Raw genomic sequence first — 20,147 nt, forward strand, 5'->3', positions numbered from 1 at the left:
TTTCTTCAATAAAATAAAATATATACAATAAGAAACTTGCAAGTTAACACAAAAGAATATTAAATATAAAATTAAAACACATAATAAGAACATATCATTTAAATATAATGAAAACATATTAAAGTATCTTCATAATATAGTTATATTAAATATACCAATTACTATTAAGTTCATTCTCAGATATTTCTATTATTAATCATGTAATCAATTCTTTTTTCAAAGTGGACAAATATCTTGATGTGCTATACTAATTTGGCCATGATTAAAATTATCACAAGATATGATGCTTGATAAAATTTAAGACATACAACAGTTACGTGATCAATGATCTTTCATGCCACATCAATAACAATACGTTTTTTATATTCCTTTTATTCTTTTTATTATTTATCCACTTCTGGTGGGTTACAAGTATTCACCCACTTTTTGATTGGTTATCCACTTCTAATGGGTTAGTGGTTTAAGGTATCCATCTACTTTTTGTGCGTTGAAAGTATTCATCTATTTGTGGTAGGTTACAAGTATATATCCACTTTTGGTGGGTGATCCACATATGATGGGTTATCCACTTCTGGTGGATTATATATTTTTTAGTAGGTTACGGCATTCATCCATTTCTGGTGGTAACATGAACAAACTTCAGTTAAACATCGATAAATTTTCTAGAGATAGACATGGAAGTTTAAGCAAAAGGGTCATTGTGTATGTGATTTATATATAATTTTATGCTAGTTGGCCTGAAAGAGTAATGTTCCTTTTCTTTTTTCTCATTGTTAAATTTAATATTTTGATGCCAAATCATTTTCTCTTGAAGGCTTGGATCATTGTATCATTATAACGACCTTTTCCATATCCATGATCATAATTATTAAATAGTGACATTCACTTCAAAGAATAGATAGATTTATGACCATAATCATAATTATTAAATGATGTCGCATTTACTTCAGGGAATAGACAAATTTATAATTTTTTTATTAGTAACTCATTTGTCACATTGACTTCAGGGAATGAACATTATGATTTTTCATTAATAGCTATATAATAGCAAATTCACTTTCCAATTAAGAGACATAATATAATATATACTATATAATAGTAAAATTCATATTCCGATTGATTTTAAGAGAATAGAAATACTAAAAAGATATCAAGTTACTTACCTGATTTTGTTATAACCAAAAATTAAAGACCAACAATTGAAATCCTTTTAAAGGTTTGAGATGATGAAAATAAAGTAATAGCAACACTTACTTGATTTGCTAAAACTATAAATCAAAACTGAATTATTGAAATCCTTGATGAAACAAAATAATTTCAAAACTTGAGAGATCAGAGAGGATCGTACTGATAACGTGTTATGAAAATAACTTAAAAGAATAAATAAAGATAACTGAAAGAACAATTAAAGAGAAGAAAGAAAATATTTAGGAGAAAAAAGAGATCTTATTGAAGTATATATTTACAAATGAACTGAGGGAGCTTATTTATAGGCAAATAACTCCCTTATCTTGATAGAATTTTCAAGATGAAGATAACACTTAGATATTAGATGGATTAAATCCTAATCCAATCTAATTTCCATTAAATCTAGATATAGATAGAATAAATGGATATTCACAAAAATATTCATAACATTATCGGGATTTTTAAAATTTGAAAATTTTGTATATTATTTTTAGTTTATCTACATATATTTAGAAATAAAATAAACATTTTTATTTTATATGTAAAAATACAAAAAAGTACTAATTTGAATCGATTTGAAACGTTTTTCAGCGTTAATATTGTTAAGAGAGAATGGCAATCTTAGAAACGGAGGGAGGCATATTGGGTTAGAGCAGATAGGGAAGTGACTCAAGGAATCACATGGTAGCAAAAATAGATATATATATATATATATAGTCGTCAGCAAAGTCTTTTCTCGCTTCACCCAGCTATCCACCTCATGATTCCTTTTCCTTCAAACCACTGATTAAATAATTCAATTCCCATTCTAAAGGTGGAATAGCAATGGGAATTGTTTCCAATCCAAGTAGAAATGAATATAAGGAATCACTGTGAAAAGCATATAATATATTGTGTCTGAGTCTCATATATGTGCATATATTCCCATATTCTTCTGCCACTAATTGTACGGTCAGCTGGCCTTGGCAATGAAGCAAGTTACTTCAACATTCATACGTATATATCTGGTTCATATCCAATCGATGGTAAATACTCTACAAAGTCAACAACGCATATCTTGTTTAATTTAATCCATCAAATTAATTCTGTTGATTGGTTTCTAGTTGGTGAAATGACCTCCCTTCCTTTTCCTTTTTCAGGTGCCAATTGCTTTTGCTTTTTCCACTGTAGCCTTATAGCAGCAGCAAAATCATGTATTGGAATGCATAATAACAATAAAAGATAGATGTTTGAGTTACCTTACCTGGACCCAACAGACATGACCAGTTGTAGGGTCTTCTGCATGCACCAAATTAGTGATGGGTGACATCAAGGTCCTGTCAGATAAGTTACCCTACCAAACATGCATGATTTCATCAGGTTTTTTGTTTTCCCTTGTCATTTTAAGCCAACTGTGGGGGCTTAGGGACCAAAACTGCAGGTTTTCAGCTCAGCCTTTCAACAACTTCAAACTGCTGCCACTGCGCAACGTTGATTCAAACATCATTTGCATTTCACTTGCCACCTAATGTTTTTCATGCTATAACATCATTTTTTTGGTTTTTGCTTTTAGAGATGCAAAGATTAAGCCACTTACCTATGCCTATATATATATATAGATAGATACCATAGAATAGCATATTTGACAACTCTACTGTCAATGATGTCAAACAAGAGAGATCAGTTTAAAACTAATTATGTAAGTATAATTGAACATTTTCTACCTCTCAAGGCAAAGCATAAAGCCACTAAAAAGACAGGAGGAATCCATGAAATTAATGTGCATTTTTTAAGAATTTTTTGTGCTAATTTAGAATCCGGGGCCTTTCTCAGTTATCAAACAATATAATTTGGTCAATTCATCCTTCAAGGAAGATGCCTACGCTCAACACTTTCGGCCAACCAAAGAGTTGTTCATAGAACAAATATAGGGTACTAAAGGGGCATGGTTCCTGTTCCTCCTCTTTAACTGATGTGCCATTACCAACCATTTAATTAAGCTCACATTGCCATATAATAATGCTTTCAAACTTTAGGATAGCGGTCAAATAATCATTTTATTTTCTAGCCTCCAAAGGTGTTTTTGTTTCATTTTTCTTGCTTTATTGCTTGCTGGCAGGGTCAAGTGATCTCCAGGCTCATATCAGCTTAGTCAAAATTGCAGCGGAAAGGAAAAGCATCATGACATGGCGACTTTCACTTTGGATAAGTATTCTTTGCATGATTGATTATTTCTCATGCAAATTACATATATATAATAAAGTATATTGTGGAACATATATATATATATATATATATATGTCAAATGCACGTAAAGATATTATATATATATATATGTATGTATGTCAAATATATGTGAAAAAGGTTAAAAGACTAGGGCATACACCTCCAAAGTTGTGTGGGTGAGTGGAACAGACTCTAGCTAGTAATTGACCACACCCTAAACTCACAGGTGGGTCTCAAATTTAAATCCCCTTCCCCATTAGCCTTTGGCAGCCTTTTCTTCTAAAGTATCTATGCAGCCTTCTGCACAATGAATTGCAGCAAGTTCGAAAGCAAAGGCCTGTCATGCACTTTATCGAAACTAAATAAAACTATTTGAAACTCGTGTGATTCGTCATGTCAAAGAAAGAAACAAGAAGGAGAAGGGGAAGAACCAAGCATCAATTTCTTTGTAACGCAAGGCTCTGATTGAGAACAAATTCAGTGAGCTAGCTAGAATCAGACTCTACAGTTATCGTCTCATGAGAGACGTATGCATAAAGAAGTTTAGTACATAATTAATAAAGGCACGCATGTAAATTAGTAAAAGAAGATTTGAGTGACAAAGTTGGATTGTAAGATATCCCAACTATTGAGAGAAGAAAATGCAGAAAAAGCAAATGGAGGAGACGTTTTTCTCTAAAGTTGACAGGAAATGAGTGATAAAGTTATGGTTGTAATTTATAAGATAAAACCATTCGTACCACGCCGCAAATGCTTTATTATTTATAATTGATGTATGTATGATTGAGGGCGAATGATCCTTCCTTGACTTGTCTGATTGATACATACTAGCTAGCCTTTACGTTCCAAAGAGATTCCAATTCCTGTCTTCCCAGCAATCTCCGGCAGCAATCCCTTACTTTCTTTCCAGTGACAAGTCTATGTATCAGAGAGCCTTCCAGATAATCAGCATCTTTGATTTCTATATTTCTGCCGTGAAATGTTGAAAAACAATACAATCAGTTTACATTAGGGCTAGCTTTTCGGATTTTTGTGCAGAATTCCATTTTACAAACGATTTAATAAGAAAATTCATTCCGCATGTATATATACATACCTGCGTACATACAAATGTGTACATAAATTATTATAAATTAACCGACCGACCGACCCAATCACGATAGCAAAGGAACAAGGTTTCACTATAAGTATATAAAGTGTATCAAGACCTAAATTAACCCAAAGCATGGATTGATATAATAACGGAAGACATGGTAGTATTGCTTCCGATCAGCAAGATGACAAGTAACAAGACAGGAACATTACCTGAAACCAAGGATTCACAAGAAACCCATTCTGCTTTCGCTGTGGACTCATTCGCAACAATTCAAAGGATCTGGCCTTTCAAAAGAAATGAGAACAAATTTCAAGATAATACGGCACCGTTTGCCAATGACTTCTGCCTTTTGCATGGAGCCTTTGCTTTTTGTTTTGGATTTTTTTTTTTCTGAATTTTATATTTTAGAAATTAGTTTCACTGAAAACATACTGTCACTCTTTAGAACAACATATCCATCCAAGTTACAGGCCTCTCCGCATGAAAATGGAGAAAGACTTTTCATTCTATACATGGAAAGATAGATAATGACTTAATTGAATCGGACATGAAACACTGAGAAATCCCTGATTTAATACTGTTTAGTTCATTAATGGCATCACATAATCCTTCTCAGATGAAACAAGTTACTCGTTGATCACATGTAAATCAAGATCAAAAGATATATCTAAAGCATAAAACCCAGAATCGGCATTAACAGAAACCAGAAAACAATGATGGATTGGGGACATGAAGGCAAGTTGTCCTTTCTCTTCAATGAAATCACCTACATAATCAAAATCAAATCACAACAGTTCCAGCTGCCTAACTACTTTCATGAAAAGTTCCTTTCACCAATCCAAAAATAAAATAATCACAAAGTGGCCAAGACCAGTGTGGTCCACGCTCCACAGAGGAAAAACAAAACACAATAATATCAAACATATTTGATGATTCTACAATGATAGCACATCAAATGTTTTCACCACAATTTCTTTCGACAAAAACACCCAGCCTTGTTTTTTGATTCTTCCTCTTCATTCATTTTGGATAGTGATGCTTCATCAACCCTTCCATGTACACCTTTTCCTCCCCTTCATTTTCTGACCATTTTGTCAACCTCAAATCCTTGATAAGAAATCGTTGCATAGATAGGTAGGGTTTGTCCACACTACATAAAAAGTCATGTTCTTTTCAAGCCTCCCAATGCAAATAACAACTCTAGCAATAGCTTAGGGCAAAAGTGTGTATGTCTTAAGCTAGCCCAATTTTACTAACCCCAGGTTTTTCTCAGCAACATATCTCACTACTTTCGGAAGCTTCACCGTTTCAGAGTGGGAAAGCTTTGCTTTATAGAAAGTTGTGGACACCATGAATTGATTAATGTATAATAAGAAGTTTCTCAGCAAAAGAGATTATCATGTAAAGATGGTAGGGCACAAAGATTATCTTCTGAAATGTACTTTTGCTTTTAAAATCTTTTCAAAAATATTATAGTCTCCATGCCTGTCATTTTCCCATTTCTGTGTTCCCACCATTTTCTTCATGAACATTAAGAAATTCAACACACATGCAAAACCAGTGGCCACCAATCAAGACACAATGACGTGATTACAAATATGAATATAATTAGTTAATTATATCTTTTCACCGGTATCTTTGATATAACCACTTAGCAAGTGCTCTACATATCCTTCGGTTTAAATACGAATGAAAAGATTATTCAACAGTTAGTGTGAACACCTGGGCACTCTAGGCTTAACACATCTCTATAATATATCAAAATATTAAGGGTAAAAGCAGTTGAAGCACTTTGACTACCTAACTAAACCTCTATAGTTAGGGCCTATGGGTCTACACAACTGGCTACTAGAAGTTTCAATGGCCTCAGTTACTTAGCAAAGTCTCAACCAGATCTCGAAAACTCCCCTCACCTTATTTAGGCATATGCCAACTATTCAGAAATTTCCATTTCAGTCACACTGCCCAAAATATGTGCTCAGAAGGTCCCCCATATAGCAGTCAAAAAAACTCAAACCTTCTCTCTCAAACTCAAACTCACACACACAAACACACATCGCACCACATACATGCACATGCTAAAAAGCCATTTACTGACCACATATGGTTGTAAAGCCTGGGGAGGTTTCTATCCCCAAGCTGCAACCGCAAGAACACAAGAAAAAGAGAGGAGATATCTAATAGAAGGACAAAATCCACATTTAAATGGGCATAAATGAAATTGCAACCATCTGGTAACAATCACATATCAAAGTTAAACAGTGATCTTAACAAAGAGCTGAATCAACTTGACAATTTATTGACCAAAAGATTTAGAGAAGCATCAGGTAGAACAAAGGCAAAAATAAGAAAAGTCCCATTGCAGCGACAGACAGATTACATTCCTATGGACTGCTACATCAAGCAAAAATGAATGTAACAGAAATTTGCGATAAACAAAAAAAAAAAAAGGTACCATTTACATCTCACTTCCATTTGAGGGACTGCCTAATTCCTGTATAGATGAGTCCTAATGACCTCCCAATCAAGCAAACTAGAAAGAATGAGATGGCACTGCTGACTTTGTTGATAATAGCTCTAAATATAGGCATGCTAATGTCAGAAAACTCAAGGAGTAGGCTGAAATAGTACCTCCTGTAATGAGCAAAGCAAATATTAGGTTAAAAACTATATCTGAGTTTATAACCATTAAGAATCAAATAACATCAGCAACATGCAGCAAGATAATAAGATTTGAAGTACAAAGTCCCAGGATTCAGTTAGCTGTAAAGGAAGAAATATTGGTTTTCTTAATCCTTATGTGTATATATTACACTAATACATACTATAATAGTCCCTTATTCATTAAATATTCATGTAAAAAGATTGGAAGAACCTTTTTAGTCATTTAATACGTGCCTCTTCTATCCCTAAAATCCATACCTTAACTTTAGAAAGAACTACTGTTTTATGAAAATCTGCTAAAGGCGAAGCAGACTTTAGGCATGGCTCATCACTGACAGGTCAAGGTCACAGACAGAAGGGTTTTGAAGTTCAATCATCATAGATAGGACAGACAATAACATGCTTGCACATAGCTTTGCAATATGTATTTACGCATTCATGTATCTATGAGAGTATATTGTCATCAAGGCAATAGCTTTTGCCACCAACTACAGTTTTGTCATTTCATGCCTTCTTACTGCAGTTATCCTTGTCAGAATTCAGCATGACGAACATTCTCAATCTGCAGTCCCCCTAAATGCCAACTATTGATACATAAGCGTACCCCGATGGAATCATTTCTGACTATTCTTTTTCCACTCCACCAAAGCATGTTTAATAGCAAAGCTTTTGTAATCGCCCACACTATGTCAGATAATACAACACCTTCAAGGACATATTCAGTGCCGAAAAGCTAATTTAACTACTCTCCAAGAAAGTTATAGATGAGGGGGCATATCAAAGCCACTGAGATTAACAGGTGACAAAAATATGAGAGATAAGTGCCATAGAGTCTCTTTGTATCTAAAACATTTCAGTATTATTCTATAAGATAATTTACATCCACCAAAGGACTGTGACTAGCAATGTCTGTAAGCAGAGAAAATTATTTATAGGGAAAGAGTATAGAAAACATACCACCCTGTTAAGGCTCTCAATTCCTTGGTGCGTTTTACAGACATAGAGAAATGGCTTATCAGAACATAATGTAATGAGGGTGACAAACTTTCATATTTTCTTAGGGTAAACTTCTTCCACCAACTATAAGTTTCAGCGACGTCACTGCTTTTATCCTCAATGAGTTGGCTCTTAAGTGTGTAGAGGTCAAAGCGATCCTCATACATCGATACAATTGCCTCCAGATTTTGATACAACCACTGGTTTAAAGCGACCTGTTAACCAGCACATGTTTAAAATCTTGATGAAATTATAACCAGAAGTTCCAATATCCAGCACCAAGAGCTGTAGTGCATTACAACCAACAATTTTAAATCTCCTCAATTGCACATATCCTAATTATCTCACTCAGTAACCAAACAGATTCTAAAACCAGCACCAATATCACATAAAAGTTTTAAGAAATTTCTAGTCTTTCAAATATGAGAAACAATTCCCTCCTTACCATAAAGCTCATCTGAATGAGAAATAAATATAAATAGTATTGAATTGCTCGAATTAAGAAATATGTCTTCGTGCGAGCTTTACACTTAGCATCTGATTGTACATATTCATAGCATAAAATGAAACAGTTTAACATATATGCATCTGTGAGGAGCTTCAAATAACATGCAGAGGATAAAGGGAAATAAAAAACATAAAAAGCCTCAAGGATTTCTGCCATAACCATAGTCATCGACCTGCTTAGGAGTAGTTTGGCATTGCTGTTACGGTTGGAAAAAAGCTCGAGTTAGTAAAAGTGTGTTTGAAAAGTGCTGCGAGGAATTGCTGTAAAAGGTATGATTTGAGATTTTTGAGTGTTTGGCATTGTTGTGAAAAAGAGTTATGATGAGTTAAAATGTCTGAAGAGGACATGACATTGAAAAGTTAAGAATGAGTCATTTTCTTTACTTTTAGGTAATTATTGTTAAGATGAACCAAAATATAAAGTATTGTAAATTTTAATTTTAAAAGAATGTACATAAAATACAACTTCTAGATTTTCTAAAAATTAAATTTGCTTCAAACTAGTTATATTAAATAGTTATATTCTCACTATATTTTTTCTTTGAAATTCACTAAATTTTATTTTACATTCAAAATATTTGAATATTCAAAAGGGTAATTTAGTCATTCAGAAAAATTTGAATGAATGGAAATTTTGGCCATTTGATACTTAAAAGTACTTTTGACAACTACAAAAGCACTTACGTCCAAAAGTGTTGTCGAAAAGCACTTTTGGAGCTAAACCAACATGTGTTTGGCATTGCATTTGGGCCAAAAACACTTTTTGGCACGATGCCAACTTCACTCTTAGTGCCTGTACTAAGTCAATATACCTAATACGCTCAATCAGTCCATCCATCAACCTCACAACTAGAACCCCCATTCTTTCACTTCCAGAAGAACAGTACTAAAAATATATGCTCACAAACAGGTGCAATGTAATAAGGAGTTGAAGACTAACAGGTGTTAGCACTCAACTCAATAAGAAAAAGAGCGATACCTCATTGCGCAACCTTTGAAGTGCACGAGTAGACAAATTACAGATAGCTAAACCCAGACTATTCACTTCATCTGACAAATTGCCATCAACAGAAATAAGCTCCAAATAAGTGCTTGCTATCCCATCTGCTAAAGTTATTACCAGATCTTCTAGTATGGAATCCCCATATAAAGTAAACAAGCTTTGGTCATAACAGCAACCCTTCCTGGAAAGAATAGATAAATGGGACAAATAAGTTTCTCAACAAAGATTAAATATATATTGACAACACAATCTAATGAGAATTAAAAGTAAAAAGCAGATGTCAATGCCTACATAGATTGTACCCAAAATCAAGTTATCCTCAGACAACATATAATGTGTAGCAGTAAATTTTATAAATACAGCAACCATTTGAGATTCAAATCTTTTTGTTGCTGGCATGATTATTCTCCCAAGTCATGACAATACCTGACATGCAATCATAGGTTCTTCAAATAAACCTCCTATGAACAACTATTAGTGCGAGTTACCTTCATTCAGTTCTTTATCTGAAAACAACTATAGAAACCAAGTAAAATTTTAACAGCCTAATTCAAAGCATCCTATTTGACAGAATATGATTAGGGTCAATACTCATATTTGCCAATCAATCTAGTATTACTCTAATCGGTGGATTGGTCGATGGAATATGGTACTTGTTAGAACCACAACTATTAAGATTTATAATTCTTAAAAAGTACAGGCATGAAACAAGAGTAACCAGTCTTTTGAAAGAAATTAAGTAAGGGGAAAACGGATTTCAAAGAAAAAGAAAGCTAAGCAGCCAATTTCCCCAAAACCTATGAGTTCTATCAGTTGCATAGTTTTCCATGAAAGTAGAAAATCTTCTACATCAAAAGTCCAGGAGTTCAGGGGATCCAGAACTTTGGAAGGTTAAAATGTTTCTCTTAATATATTGGCTAGTATAAAGTGCCATCAAGGCATTTAAATCCCACATCTTGGCAACACCCAGGCTCATTTCCTCTGAACCATCGCAAAAGCCACTTGTTTCATGCACTTTGAAAACCCCACAACTGAAAGAGATTCATAAGTGGTTAGGGCTTAAACCAGAAGAGGAAACTATGAATCCAGCAGCCTAAGACACCTATTATACATTTTCAAGAATGATTTAAGGGGAGATTGCATACATACATGCATCTGTATCTTGTAATCAGTATTACCCATAAATTAGCATACATAGATCCATAAAAATTAACTAGAACTTGTTTCTAGAGAGAAAGAAACATGTAAAAAAACTAAGGATGCGACAAATGATCAGATTAGTAGTTTTCACGCTGTGCACTAAAAGTAACTGTCACTACCCAGAAATTCATATTCTACAAAGCTCTTGAGTGACCTATGAAGATATAAAACATATAGAAACAATAATCTTTGAACAAACTACAATAAACATGACAAAAAAGAGAGACAATCACAGTTTATTTTACCTTAGAGAACCAAATCTAAGAAAATACAGCATCTCTGCGTACAGATTTTCCTTCCCCGACTTTCTAATATTTTGTAAAACTGTGTCGTCTCCATTTAACTTCTCAGTTATCAGAGAAACAAGTTCCTGTCAAAAGGGGGAAAGAAAAGGATATTTCATACCAACAAGCTAACAACATAAAAATCATAGAGTTATCATAAGATTTTTTAAGTACCATATTATTGCTTTCGAGTCCAAGTTCCTTCTCCAACCATGCAAAGCATACTGGCTTACAGGATTTTTGAATAATTCTGGAAAAGGCTATCAACCAATCATCCATATTGCCAGTGTCAGAAGTACCAACATTGTTTTTCACCTGAAAAACAAATTTTGAAACCTTCAAGCAAAATATAAACTTAATAAATAAAAAAAATTTGTACCCTACTGATTAAGTATTGAGTGAGGTATTTTAGTACAAAAAAAGCATGAGAATTTTCCATTTAATAAGATCAAACTGATAAATTTATTTATTAAAGTTCCATGCTTCAAGACTTTCCTTATTGCAAACCCAAAAATTATTATAAGAGATGACCCCTTTACTTGGTATCACCAGTTGGGATCTTTGAATTCAGAAACTCACAATTTACAGAATAACACCAAAAAGCAAAAACTCTTCTTATGCAAAACTCATATATACTTTGTGGTCTATGGATTCAATAAAAAAACTCAGTAACTCGTCCATTATCAGGGAGTTAAATATACCTTGTTTTTGTCTTAAGGTTATACATTTCTTTGTCCTTGACATAAATTTAGAATACAAAAATACCACAAGTTTTTGAGAAACCTACATTTCATCCCATACATTATTTGCTTCTAATAGACCTTTTAATTTTGTATATGAAAGATGCAAAGCAGAAAGGATGGTCTCACAGAAGTCAACTAAAACATGGAGTTTCTTTGAAAATAATGAATTTATACAAACTAAATTAAATATAACGAAATAGTCAAAGTAACTAGAGCATTAGGAACCAATAGAGACAGTGCCTGCCTCTTCCTCAAGTTGGCGAAGAGAAGCCCAAAGCAATCTAATTTTTGGACCTTCAGATACAGCATACAAACTTAATGGTCGCTTATCATGTTGCTGCTCATCAAGAACTCCAATTCTGAAATCACTCCCACGTTCAATAGTGTCTAGAGTCTCCAAAAGTTTTCCTCTTACTACATCCCAGGCATGCTTCAAATTATTTTGGTCACAGTTCGTCCTGGCACTGCATTTATAAAGTAAATATATCCTCACTAAATGAGAAACAAAGCATACACATGCCAAAGCACAGTACTAAAAATAATGTACTACTGTTCCATGATCCATGCACAAGGGAAACATCCATTGGATTTTAAATATTTGATACGCTTACCCTTACCTACCAGAAGAGGTTGAGCTTTTGGGAAAGTCGTCATCATCAGCTATATTCTTTTGAGATGTGGAACTGGACTTTTGAACAGGAATTACTCCGGCCAGATATGTAAGAAATATACTAGCCATCAAAAGTACTTGATCACCGAAAGGAATCCAATCAGAGGCTGTTATACCATCAGAGTCCACTAAAGACCACATGCCAGTAGACCTCAAGGACGTTTCCCTAAAGCAAGGACTTACTTTCAAAAACGAGATAAATGGATTGTCAACCTTCTGATTTTTCCATCTTGAAAGCCAGAAAACTTTACAGCTTCTATAGGCACACTTGCTAGAAGCAAAGCAAAAAATGCAAAAGTGAGGCTCAAATCATAGCTAATAGAAAATTTTCAATGGTAATTGTAATGCCTAACAGCAGAGAAAAATTATGCAAGTATTAGACGCAAATTCAGTCATAAATTGCAAATTCAGTTGTCTTCAGAGCCGAAAAGGTGCAGTTCAAGCTACTAGATAGACTATACGACCAAGGTGAGACTACCGTCTCAAACAAATATGAAATTTTCGAAATTATCGAAACTTGTTTCAAACAAATATGAAATCACATAAACGATCAAAAAGTGGACTACCGTCTCAAACCCCAATTTATCTTCCAGAGAAATCACGAAATGTCAAATATGAAAGTAAAAAAGGATATAAAATGAGCGAAAAAAAAAAAGAGATATACCTCAGCGGCGTCCCAAAATTCGAATTAGGATGCACAAATCCTCTCTGCTTAAGAAAACTTGGGTGCAAATGCGGCTTGATGCATGAGGATGAAGCTGCATATTCCGCCATTTGATAAAACAAAAACAAAACCTTCGGCAAAGCAATCACCACATTTCCTCTTACATTTACCAAATCAAAACCTACACAAAAGAAGATGGCATTGGAGTGCTGGGAATGTTGCAGTTAGGGTTACGGTTAGGGTTAGGATTTATTCTGAAAGAAATGGTAATACAGTTTGTGTTGATATGATGGAGAACGGGATGGAGAGGTGGGAAAGAGAGAGGAGGGAAAAATGGAGATGCGATAGGAGGATTGGGAATGTGCGAACCTAGTTGTTCCCGTCTCACTTTTCTTATGAATATGAATACGATCTCTGTTTTGTCGTCCCTACGCTTCGCATAAACTCCTAATAAATAACCACCAACTATACCAGCAAAAATACTGAAACATACGGTTTTTTTTTTTTTTCAAAAAATATGTTTAAGTATAGGAAATACACATGATTAAAATCTAAAAAGCTCCTTCTAGTAATTCTATAAAGAGTATTTTAAAATGATACATTTATCTTTTGATTGTTAATACTGTTAATAAACCGTTAACAAAATTTAAAATCAAATATTACATAAAAATTTTAAGACACAAATATTTATAATCTATAGCATATTTAAAAGGAAGCCTAAAGTTAACCACGTGGAGGGTAGAGAGAGTGAAAGAAACAAGATGTTGAAGCAAAGAGAGAGAAAGAGAGGGGTGTAAAAAAGTCAGAGCTAACCACACGGAGGGCAGATAGAGAGAAAGAGAAAAGATGTTGAAGCAAAGGGATCAGGTGCAAAAAAGCCCGTGTGTTCCACACAGGTCATATTCTAGTATACTTAAAAAGAAACTCTAGGGGCATCCTTATTTTACCACATGTCAACTTGGATAGTGGCCACGTTTTCAAACTAGGTGTTTTAAATTTTCAATAGAGTTTGTAAAAGAGTAGACAAATTACTCATGTGTGAGCAAAACTAAAAAAATAAATAAAGAATTGCTCTTAACAAGTGGCCACGCCCAACTTGAATGGGGTTTTAAATCTCAAGTAGTGTTTCCAAAAGAAAACCCAAATTACCCATGTGTGTGAGTAAAACTAAAAAAATGAAGAATGCTCCTGAACAATCCTTTGATGATCGATGTAGAGGGTCGGCTTCGACCTTGTTGGTGTTTTTCTGTCCATTCCCATCCCATGCTCTTTTTACTCTTCGGGTCAGCTTAGATGTACCTAATCATTCTCCATCTTTTCAACTTCCCTTATTGTCGACCTACCCTCAAGTTTGATCATTCTCCTCAGATCTGTGTTATATTTCAGGCTTGCCCTCGAGTAAACTTAGGGAAAAAGAAAGGATAATGAATTTTTTAATATTTTTTTATGGATTTCAGCCAGATGGTCTCGGTTTTTGGGATTCAGTGTTGTGGTTTGGTTTTGGGGATTTCATTTTAGCCTTTGGATTTTGTACTGTTAGTCGACGTGTGCAGTTTGAGATATATGCCGTGTTTGGCCTATTCGACCCTATCATATCTTTAGCTACTCTTGAATTACTGCTGTCTAATCTTTTCGGATAATCGATTTCTCACTTATTTTTTCCCATTCTCGATCCTTTTATGTTTGGGTTCTTTCTATTTTATGTTTTTCTACTACCTTGCTTTTCTTTTCTTCACTTCAGTGTTTAGGAGTTCTCAAGTTAGAACAAGTTTCGAGTTTAAAGTAATTTCTCAAGCCTGTTTTCCCATTTTTTGGCTACTTTAATTTAACTACTGTTCATGTTCTCTTTTGTGATTGCTCTATGGAGATAATCGATTATTGATTGCTCATTTCGGTTTCATTTGTGTGTTTTTGCACCTCGTTGCTTTTTTTTTTCTTCAATTGAGTTTTTACGAGTTCTTAGATTTAAACAAGTTTTGAATTTTGGGTTGTTTCCCAAACAAGTTTTCCCTTTTTATTACTGCTTTAATTTAAGTGTAGTTCATGTTCCCTTTTGTCATTGCTCTGTAGGGATATTGATTATTCACTATTGTTTAGTGCTTTATTTTTGTCAAGTATGGAATTTAATTGTGTTCTTTAATATTTTCTACACTTTGTTATTATTGTTGGTCTGTTGTTTCCTTTCATTTTTTAAAAGATTGTTTAGTAGAATTTATTTTAGTATGAGTTTCGTAATTTTTATTCTTGTCATGATTTGATTATTCAATTGAATATATTTTATATTTTATATGTATGTAATCATTACTGATATTAAACAACAAAAGAATCATCTTATAGGTTTTGATTGAATTCTCATGCGAACTTAAAATTATTATTGTTCTTTTCCCTTTGGGCCTTGTAGTGCGTTTGTCAATATAAAATTCTCTATTGGCACAAACTGTTCCTAGAAACTATAATGTCTTTTGATTACATAAAGTTTTAATTAGAATATTTTTTTTTCTCTGTCGTTTTAATTTCTTAATCTTTTTTCTTAATTAAGTCTTCACAATATTGCTTGACCAAGCTATTATAAATTTCATGCCATATTTTCCTATTATCTACATGTATGTTTCACCTCTAATTAATCTATAGTTTTTTCTTGCATGCTTAGATTTTGTTCAACAGTATTTTTTTGAATTTTTTGTTATATGGTGCATATCATTAGATTTGATTTTTTTTATCTACTTATTTGCAAGCATGAATGCCAATTTGGGTTTTTCTATCCATTAAAGGAAGAATTGGCATTAAAGGAGATTGAGGAGTTATGCATGAGCTTTCCTTCTTTTAGCAATGTTTATAACCTTTCCTTCTATTCATATATTCTTTTTAAGGGGGATTTAAGATTATTGATTGCATTTTATGTCAATGTCATCATAACTTATTTTTATTTTACAATTTCTCCATAAATGACATATTTTTTTAATTTAACAATTTTCCATTCTTTTACTGCCTAATGAATTATCAGTACCCCTTTTTTTTTTTTTTTCCATCTGGTTCTTATCATATATTATTCTTATGAATCAGGTATTGCTCATGCTCTTACAATTTTTTGTAATTAATTGTTCTTCCAAGTTAAAAATGTCTAATCAATATCTACACAATTTACATCCATTCTAGCAAGATATATCTATGAAAGTGAGGATCATTTGTATTTAGGAATCGTTTGATCCTTCCCAACTTGACACCTTGCTTATCCTCGATATCTTAGCTACTAATGCCTAGGTATAGAAATTTTTGTCATACTTCTAGAATAAATCAGCATATGTTAAATAAGTTGACATTAAATTCATTATTTCTTATTGGCTTATGATTTATTTTCTCTATTACTACACAAATTATGAATAGAGAGGTGCAATGCATTTCATAATCAAGACTTCAGACACACCACAGTTTCGACCCCAACTAAAAGAAAGGTGTCTCTATTCAATAAAGAAATTCCAAATTAATGACAAAAAGACCTTTTTCAATCCCATTCCGTCAAATATTATGGGCATTTTTACGAAAAACATTATCATCCAACCAATCCAAGATGACCTAGATGCATGCCTTGCAAGCTTTTTTTTCTTTTGCATCTATTGACCAACTCAATTCCTGAATTCACAATGATACCATTTTGACAAGTCAGAATGTGTTAAATAAGTCTTAAACTTTTGATTGAATTAGTTCATCAATGATCATATTTAATTCTCTTTTTTGCTAATTGTTTGTTGATAGATTTTATCGGAGCTCTAAAATCAATTACCACCATTGAAAATGTCCATTTACAAAATCGAACAAATGATGTGACGAAACGCGACCTTTATATAGAAGACTTGAAGTATGAAAAAACTAACACTTCTTTATATTTTGAGTTCTACATGATCTCATAAATTGTTCGTTTAAATTGCAGTGAAAATAGCTTGAAAGTTTTTTTTTTATGGTGACAAAGTTGAAGCCATTGACGAAGATGAGCTGCTTGACAATTTCATCAGTCCGATTGTAGTTGTTGCTGCAACAACTATCAAAAAATACATGAATTAGTTTTCTGTGCATATGAACAGTTAAAATGGTATATGTTAATCAACATTTCCTTTACTTTTCTTTGTTGATTTCAAGCACAACTTACCTTGCTTCCTGCTCAGCTACAAAGTTTTATGTGGACCTTGATATTCCAAAAACCATACTACATAAGCAAAAGTTATGTTTGCACATAATATAATGATCATTAAATAATCAGTTCAATGTTATCTAATAGTACATTAATATGCAGTTATGAAAAAGAGCCATTTAGTGTGCAAATTATCAATAGATACATGTCCCCCCACCAATTCTCAACAAAACCAAATGAAATCAAAGACTTAACCCTTGCAGACATTAGCAAAGTTGATCCAACAAAAGTCTAGGTAAAAAGATTATTCTTCACATCATTTTAAGTGAGACTGCAATAAAGTATATGTACTAACAACTCACAAACATTGTAGGAAACCAAGTACAAAATCAAAGCTACAATTGTTGACATTGATTGCTCAAATGGCTGGTTTTACAATTCGTGCAACGATTGTGGGATGGCTCTTCAGTTTTGGACTGGCAAATACTAGTGCACAAAGCATGAGGAGAAAAACCCTTGCCAACGTAAGTAGATCAAAGAACTTTATTACATGTCTTATATCCTACTATTATCATTTATTGCATATAATCATATGTAAATCTATTGCAGGCAAATTGTCATCAATATTTGGGATTATAGAGCATTCAGTTTACATATTGCATCATAACCCTATACATAACCTACCATATAATTCAAATTGGTTAAATTTATAGATTGTAATTATTTTAAAATATTACCTTTCACATCAGTAGCAATTTTCTTTAAATGTTGTTATTATCATTTCTTACATATAGTCATCTAGAGATTTGTTGTTGACAAAATATGCAATGCATTAGATGTTGTTGAGAATTTTGTTTATTCATTATATGATATCTCTATATATAACCTCATTTGTTTACAATTGATTATTCTTATTATGAACTCTTATGCAACTCATAAGTTATACACAGGTTATTTCAGATACTACATACAACTTATTATCAAAGACAATACTGCACAAATGGGTTTGATCGCATTTGGTTGGCTTGCAAAAAAATTGGTTGGTACATCGATCACTAAACTAGCAACCTTTCAGTCCATCAACCAGATGACGCTACTTAGACCACTAAAAGCATTGATTGATGTTTGATTCTGCTAACTTTAAGAACCAAAAATGGCGCACTGTAATTTTTGCAACTATGTCACGACCCGGTACTCCCCTCGAGCCCATGACAACCGTCGCGGTGTCCCGATAGACACATATTGCCCGGAATGTCAACCCGAAACCTCGCAAGGCTTTACTATCAGTTTTTCATTTCCCTTGTGAGCAACCATTATCAAATATCGTGTTCTAAAAGATTTTAAACTGTTTCTCACTAAAAATAAATAAAATATTAATTTTCGTCTCACAGGGGTATTTTGATCATTTTTTTTCTCAAAAATTTCGAAACTGGCTAAAACGTAATATACAAGTACGAAACACATAATTCATATTCAAAATGAGTTTTAAAGTCTAAAATCTTCATTTAAAACGAAATTACGGTTATTTGAATATAATAAGAAAATAAAAGAAATATTAAGTAAAATATTTTATTTTTTTATAAAACAATATTTATAGAGTTATACGTGAATAATTTTTATAACGTAAAAGCTAAATAAATTTATACATACTGTAATACAGTAAGCCAAAATATTTAATTTAATTTACAATAACAAGAGGGCCCCCGAATAAACAAAAGTAAAGATGATTGTGAACCTACAGTTTGGAAAATACAGATCCAACGGTAGTCCTCGATGAGATCAGCTATCTACAGTCTATACTGAACCTGAAATGGGTGGAAATGAGGGTGGTGAGATTATAAAATCCTAATGAGTAAACAAACATCATCATAAATATCTAGAGTTGAGTACATGGAGACAATAAAGTAAATCATCGTAAACTGGGTCACAGCATTAGATTACATTTCATTTAAAATACGTAAAGAGGCTTATGAATCTCATAAAAACTAGGCTTATGCCATAAATCCATTCTCATGGACACCTTGGCCGAGGCATCCTACCGAGACCGCTAAGGCTATTAAAATTCACATTTCACATAAATCATGTTTTTGTTTTGAAAATATAGTAATTCCTTGGCGTTGGTTGAGTTTCCCCTCACGTGGTGGTTTGACATGAAGTGAACCCTAAGCTTTACCCCAGGAGATACCCTACGCGCCTCTCTGTTCGAGGTAAGAATATAATAGGGTTTACCGTGCCCCTCTAAAAGGCTGGTCCACAGAAACCCCCTACTGCAGTGATTAATTAATATATATAATCCACCATACAATAAAACTCAATAACATGATATGGCAATTTTGTAATTCACAGTTTTTCAAGGCAACCAAACAATTCGCATTTCAATACAATTGCCAACTAGCCAATGATGCCCGATTTATCATAAGCCAATCAATTTAAACAATCAAATTGCCACAATTAACAGTCTCCGTGTACTCTATTTTTCAAAATCACTATTAATTTCAAAACAATTTATAATTTAATTTCATTAAAACACATTTATTCATAAAACATGAAAATTTACCTTTTTAAATTCCTTTTTCCATAGAATTCATGAAATCATCTAAAAACTACCCTAGATAATTAAAATGACAGTAAGTTTACTCACAATGTCTAGAATGCAGACTTTCGAAGCACTCTGTCTACTGGTCCTCGGATGCAATTTCCTTGCCTTTATCTGAAGACTCATCACCTTGACACAACACAAAATTGAGAAACTCATTACATTGGTACTAAATTGAAATTAAACTAATTTAGACTATTAATGC

The 20,147-nt window shown here is 33.1% G+C and overlaps 1 protein-coding gene across 3 annotated transcripts; it reads right to left on the minus strand.

Moving 5' to 3' along the window:
• Positions 6,690 to 13,647, minus strand: LOC18612804. 3 transcript variants are annotated; one of them, XM_018113877.1, is made up of 8 exons: positions 13,221 to 13,644; positions 12,504 to 12,827; positions 12,131 to 12,350; positions 11,318 to 11,458; positions 11,105 to 11,229; positions 9,636 to 9,840; positions 8,111 to 8,364; positions 6,690 to 7,123 (listed from the first exon to the last, which is right to left on the minus strand). In XM_018113877.1, exons 1-8 carry the CDS (start codon positions 13,328 to 13,330, stop codon positions 6,955 to 6,957), a joined length of 1,548 nt encoding a protein of 515 aa, XP_017969366.1. In that variant the 5' UTR covers positions 13,331 to 13,644; the 3' UTR covers positions 6,690 to 6,954. The 3 variants fall into 3 exon arrangements, with proteins under 3 accessions (XP_017969366.1, XP_017969368.1, XP_017969367.1); XM_018113879.1 differs by lacking the exon at positions 8,111 to 8,364 and having other exon boundaries at positions 6,997 to 7,123; positions 13,221 to 13,647; XM_018113878.1 differs by lacking the exons at positions 6,690 to 7,123; positions 8,111 to 8,364 and adding an exon at positions 8,571 to 8,853 and having other exon boundaries at positions 13,221 to 13,647.

This window comes from Theobroma cacao, chromosome 1 (assembly GCF_000208745.1).
Source record: "Theobroma cacao cultivar B97-61/B2 chromosome 1, Criollo_cocoa_genome_V2, whole genome shotgun sequence".
NCBI lineage: Eukaryota > Viridiplantae > Streptophyta > Magnoliopsida > Malvales > Malvaceae > Theobroma > Theobroma cacao.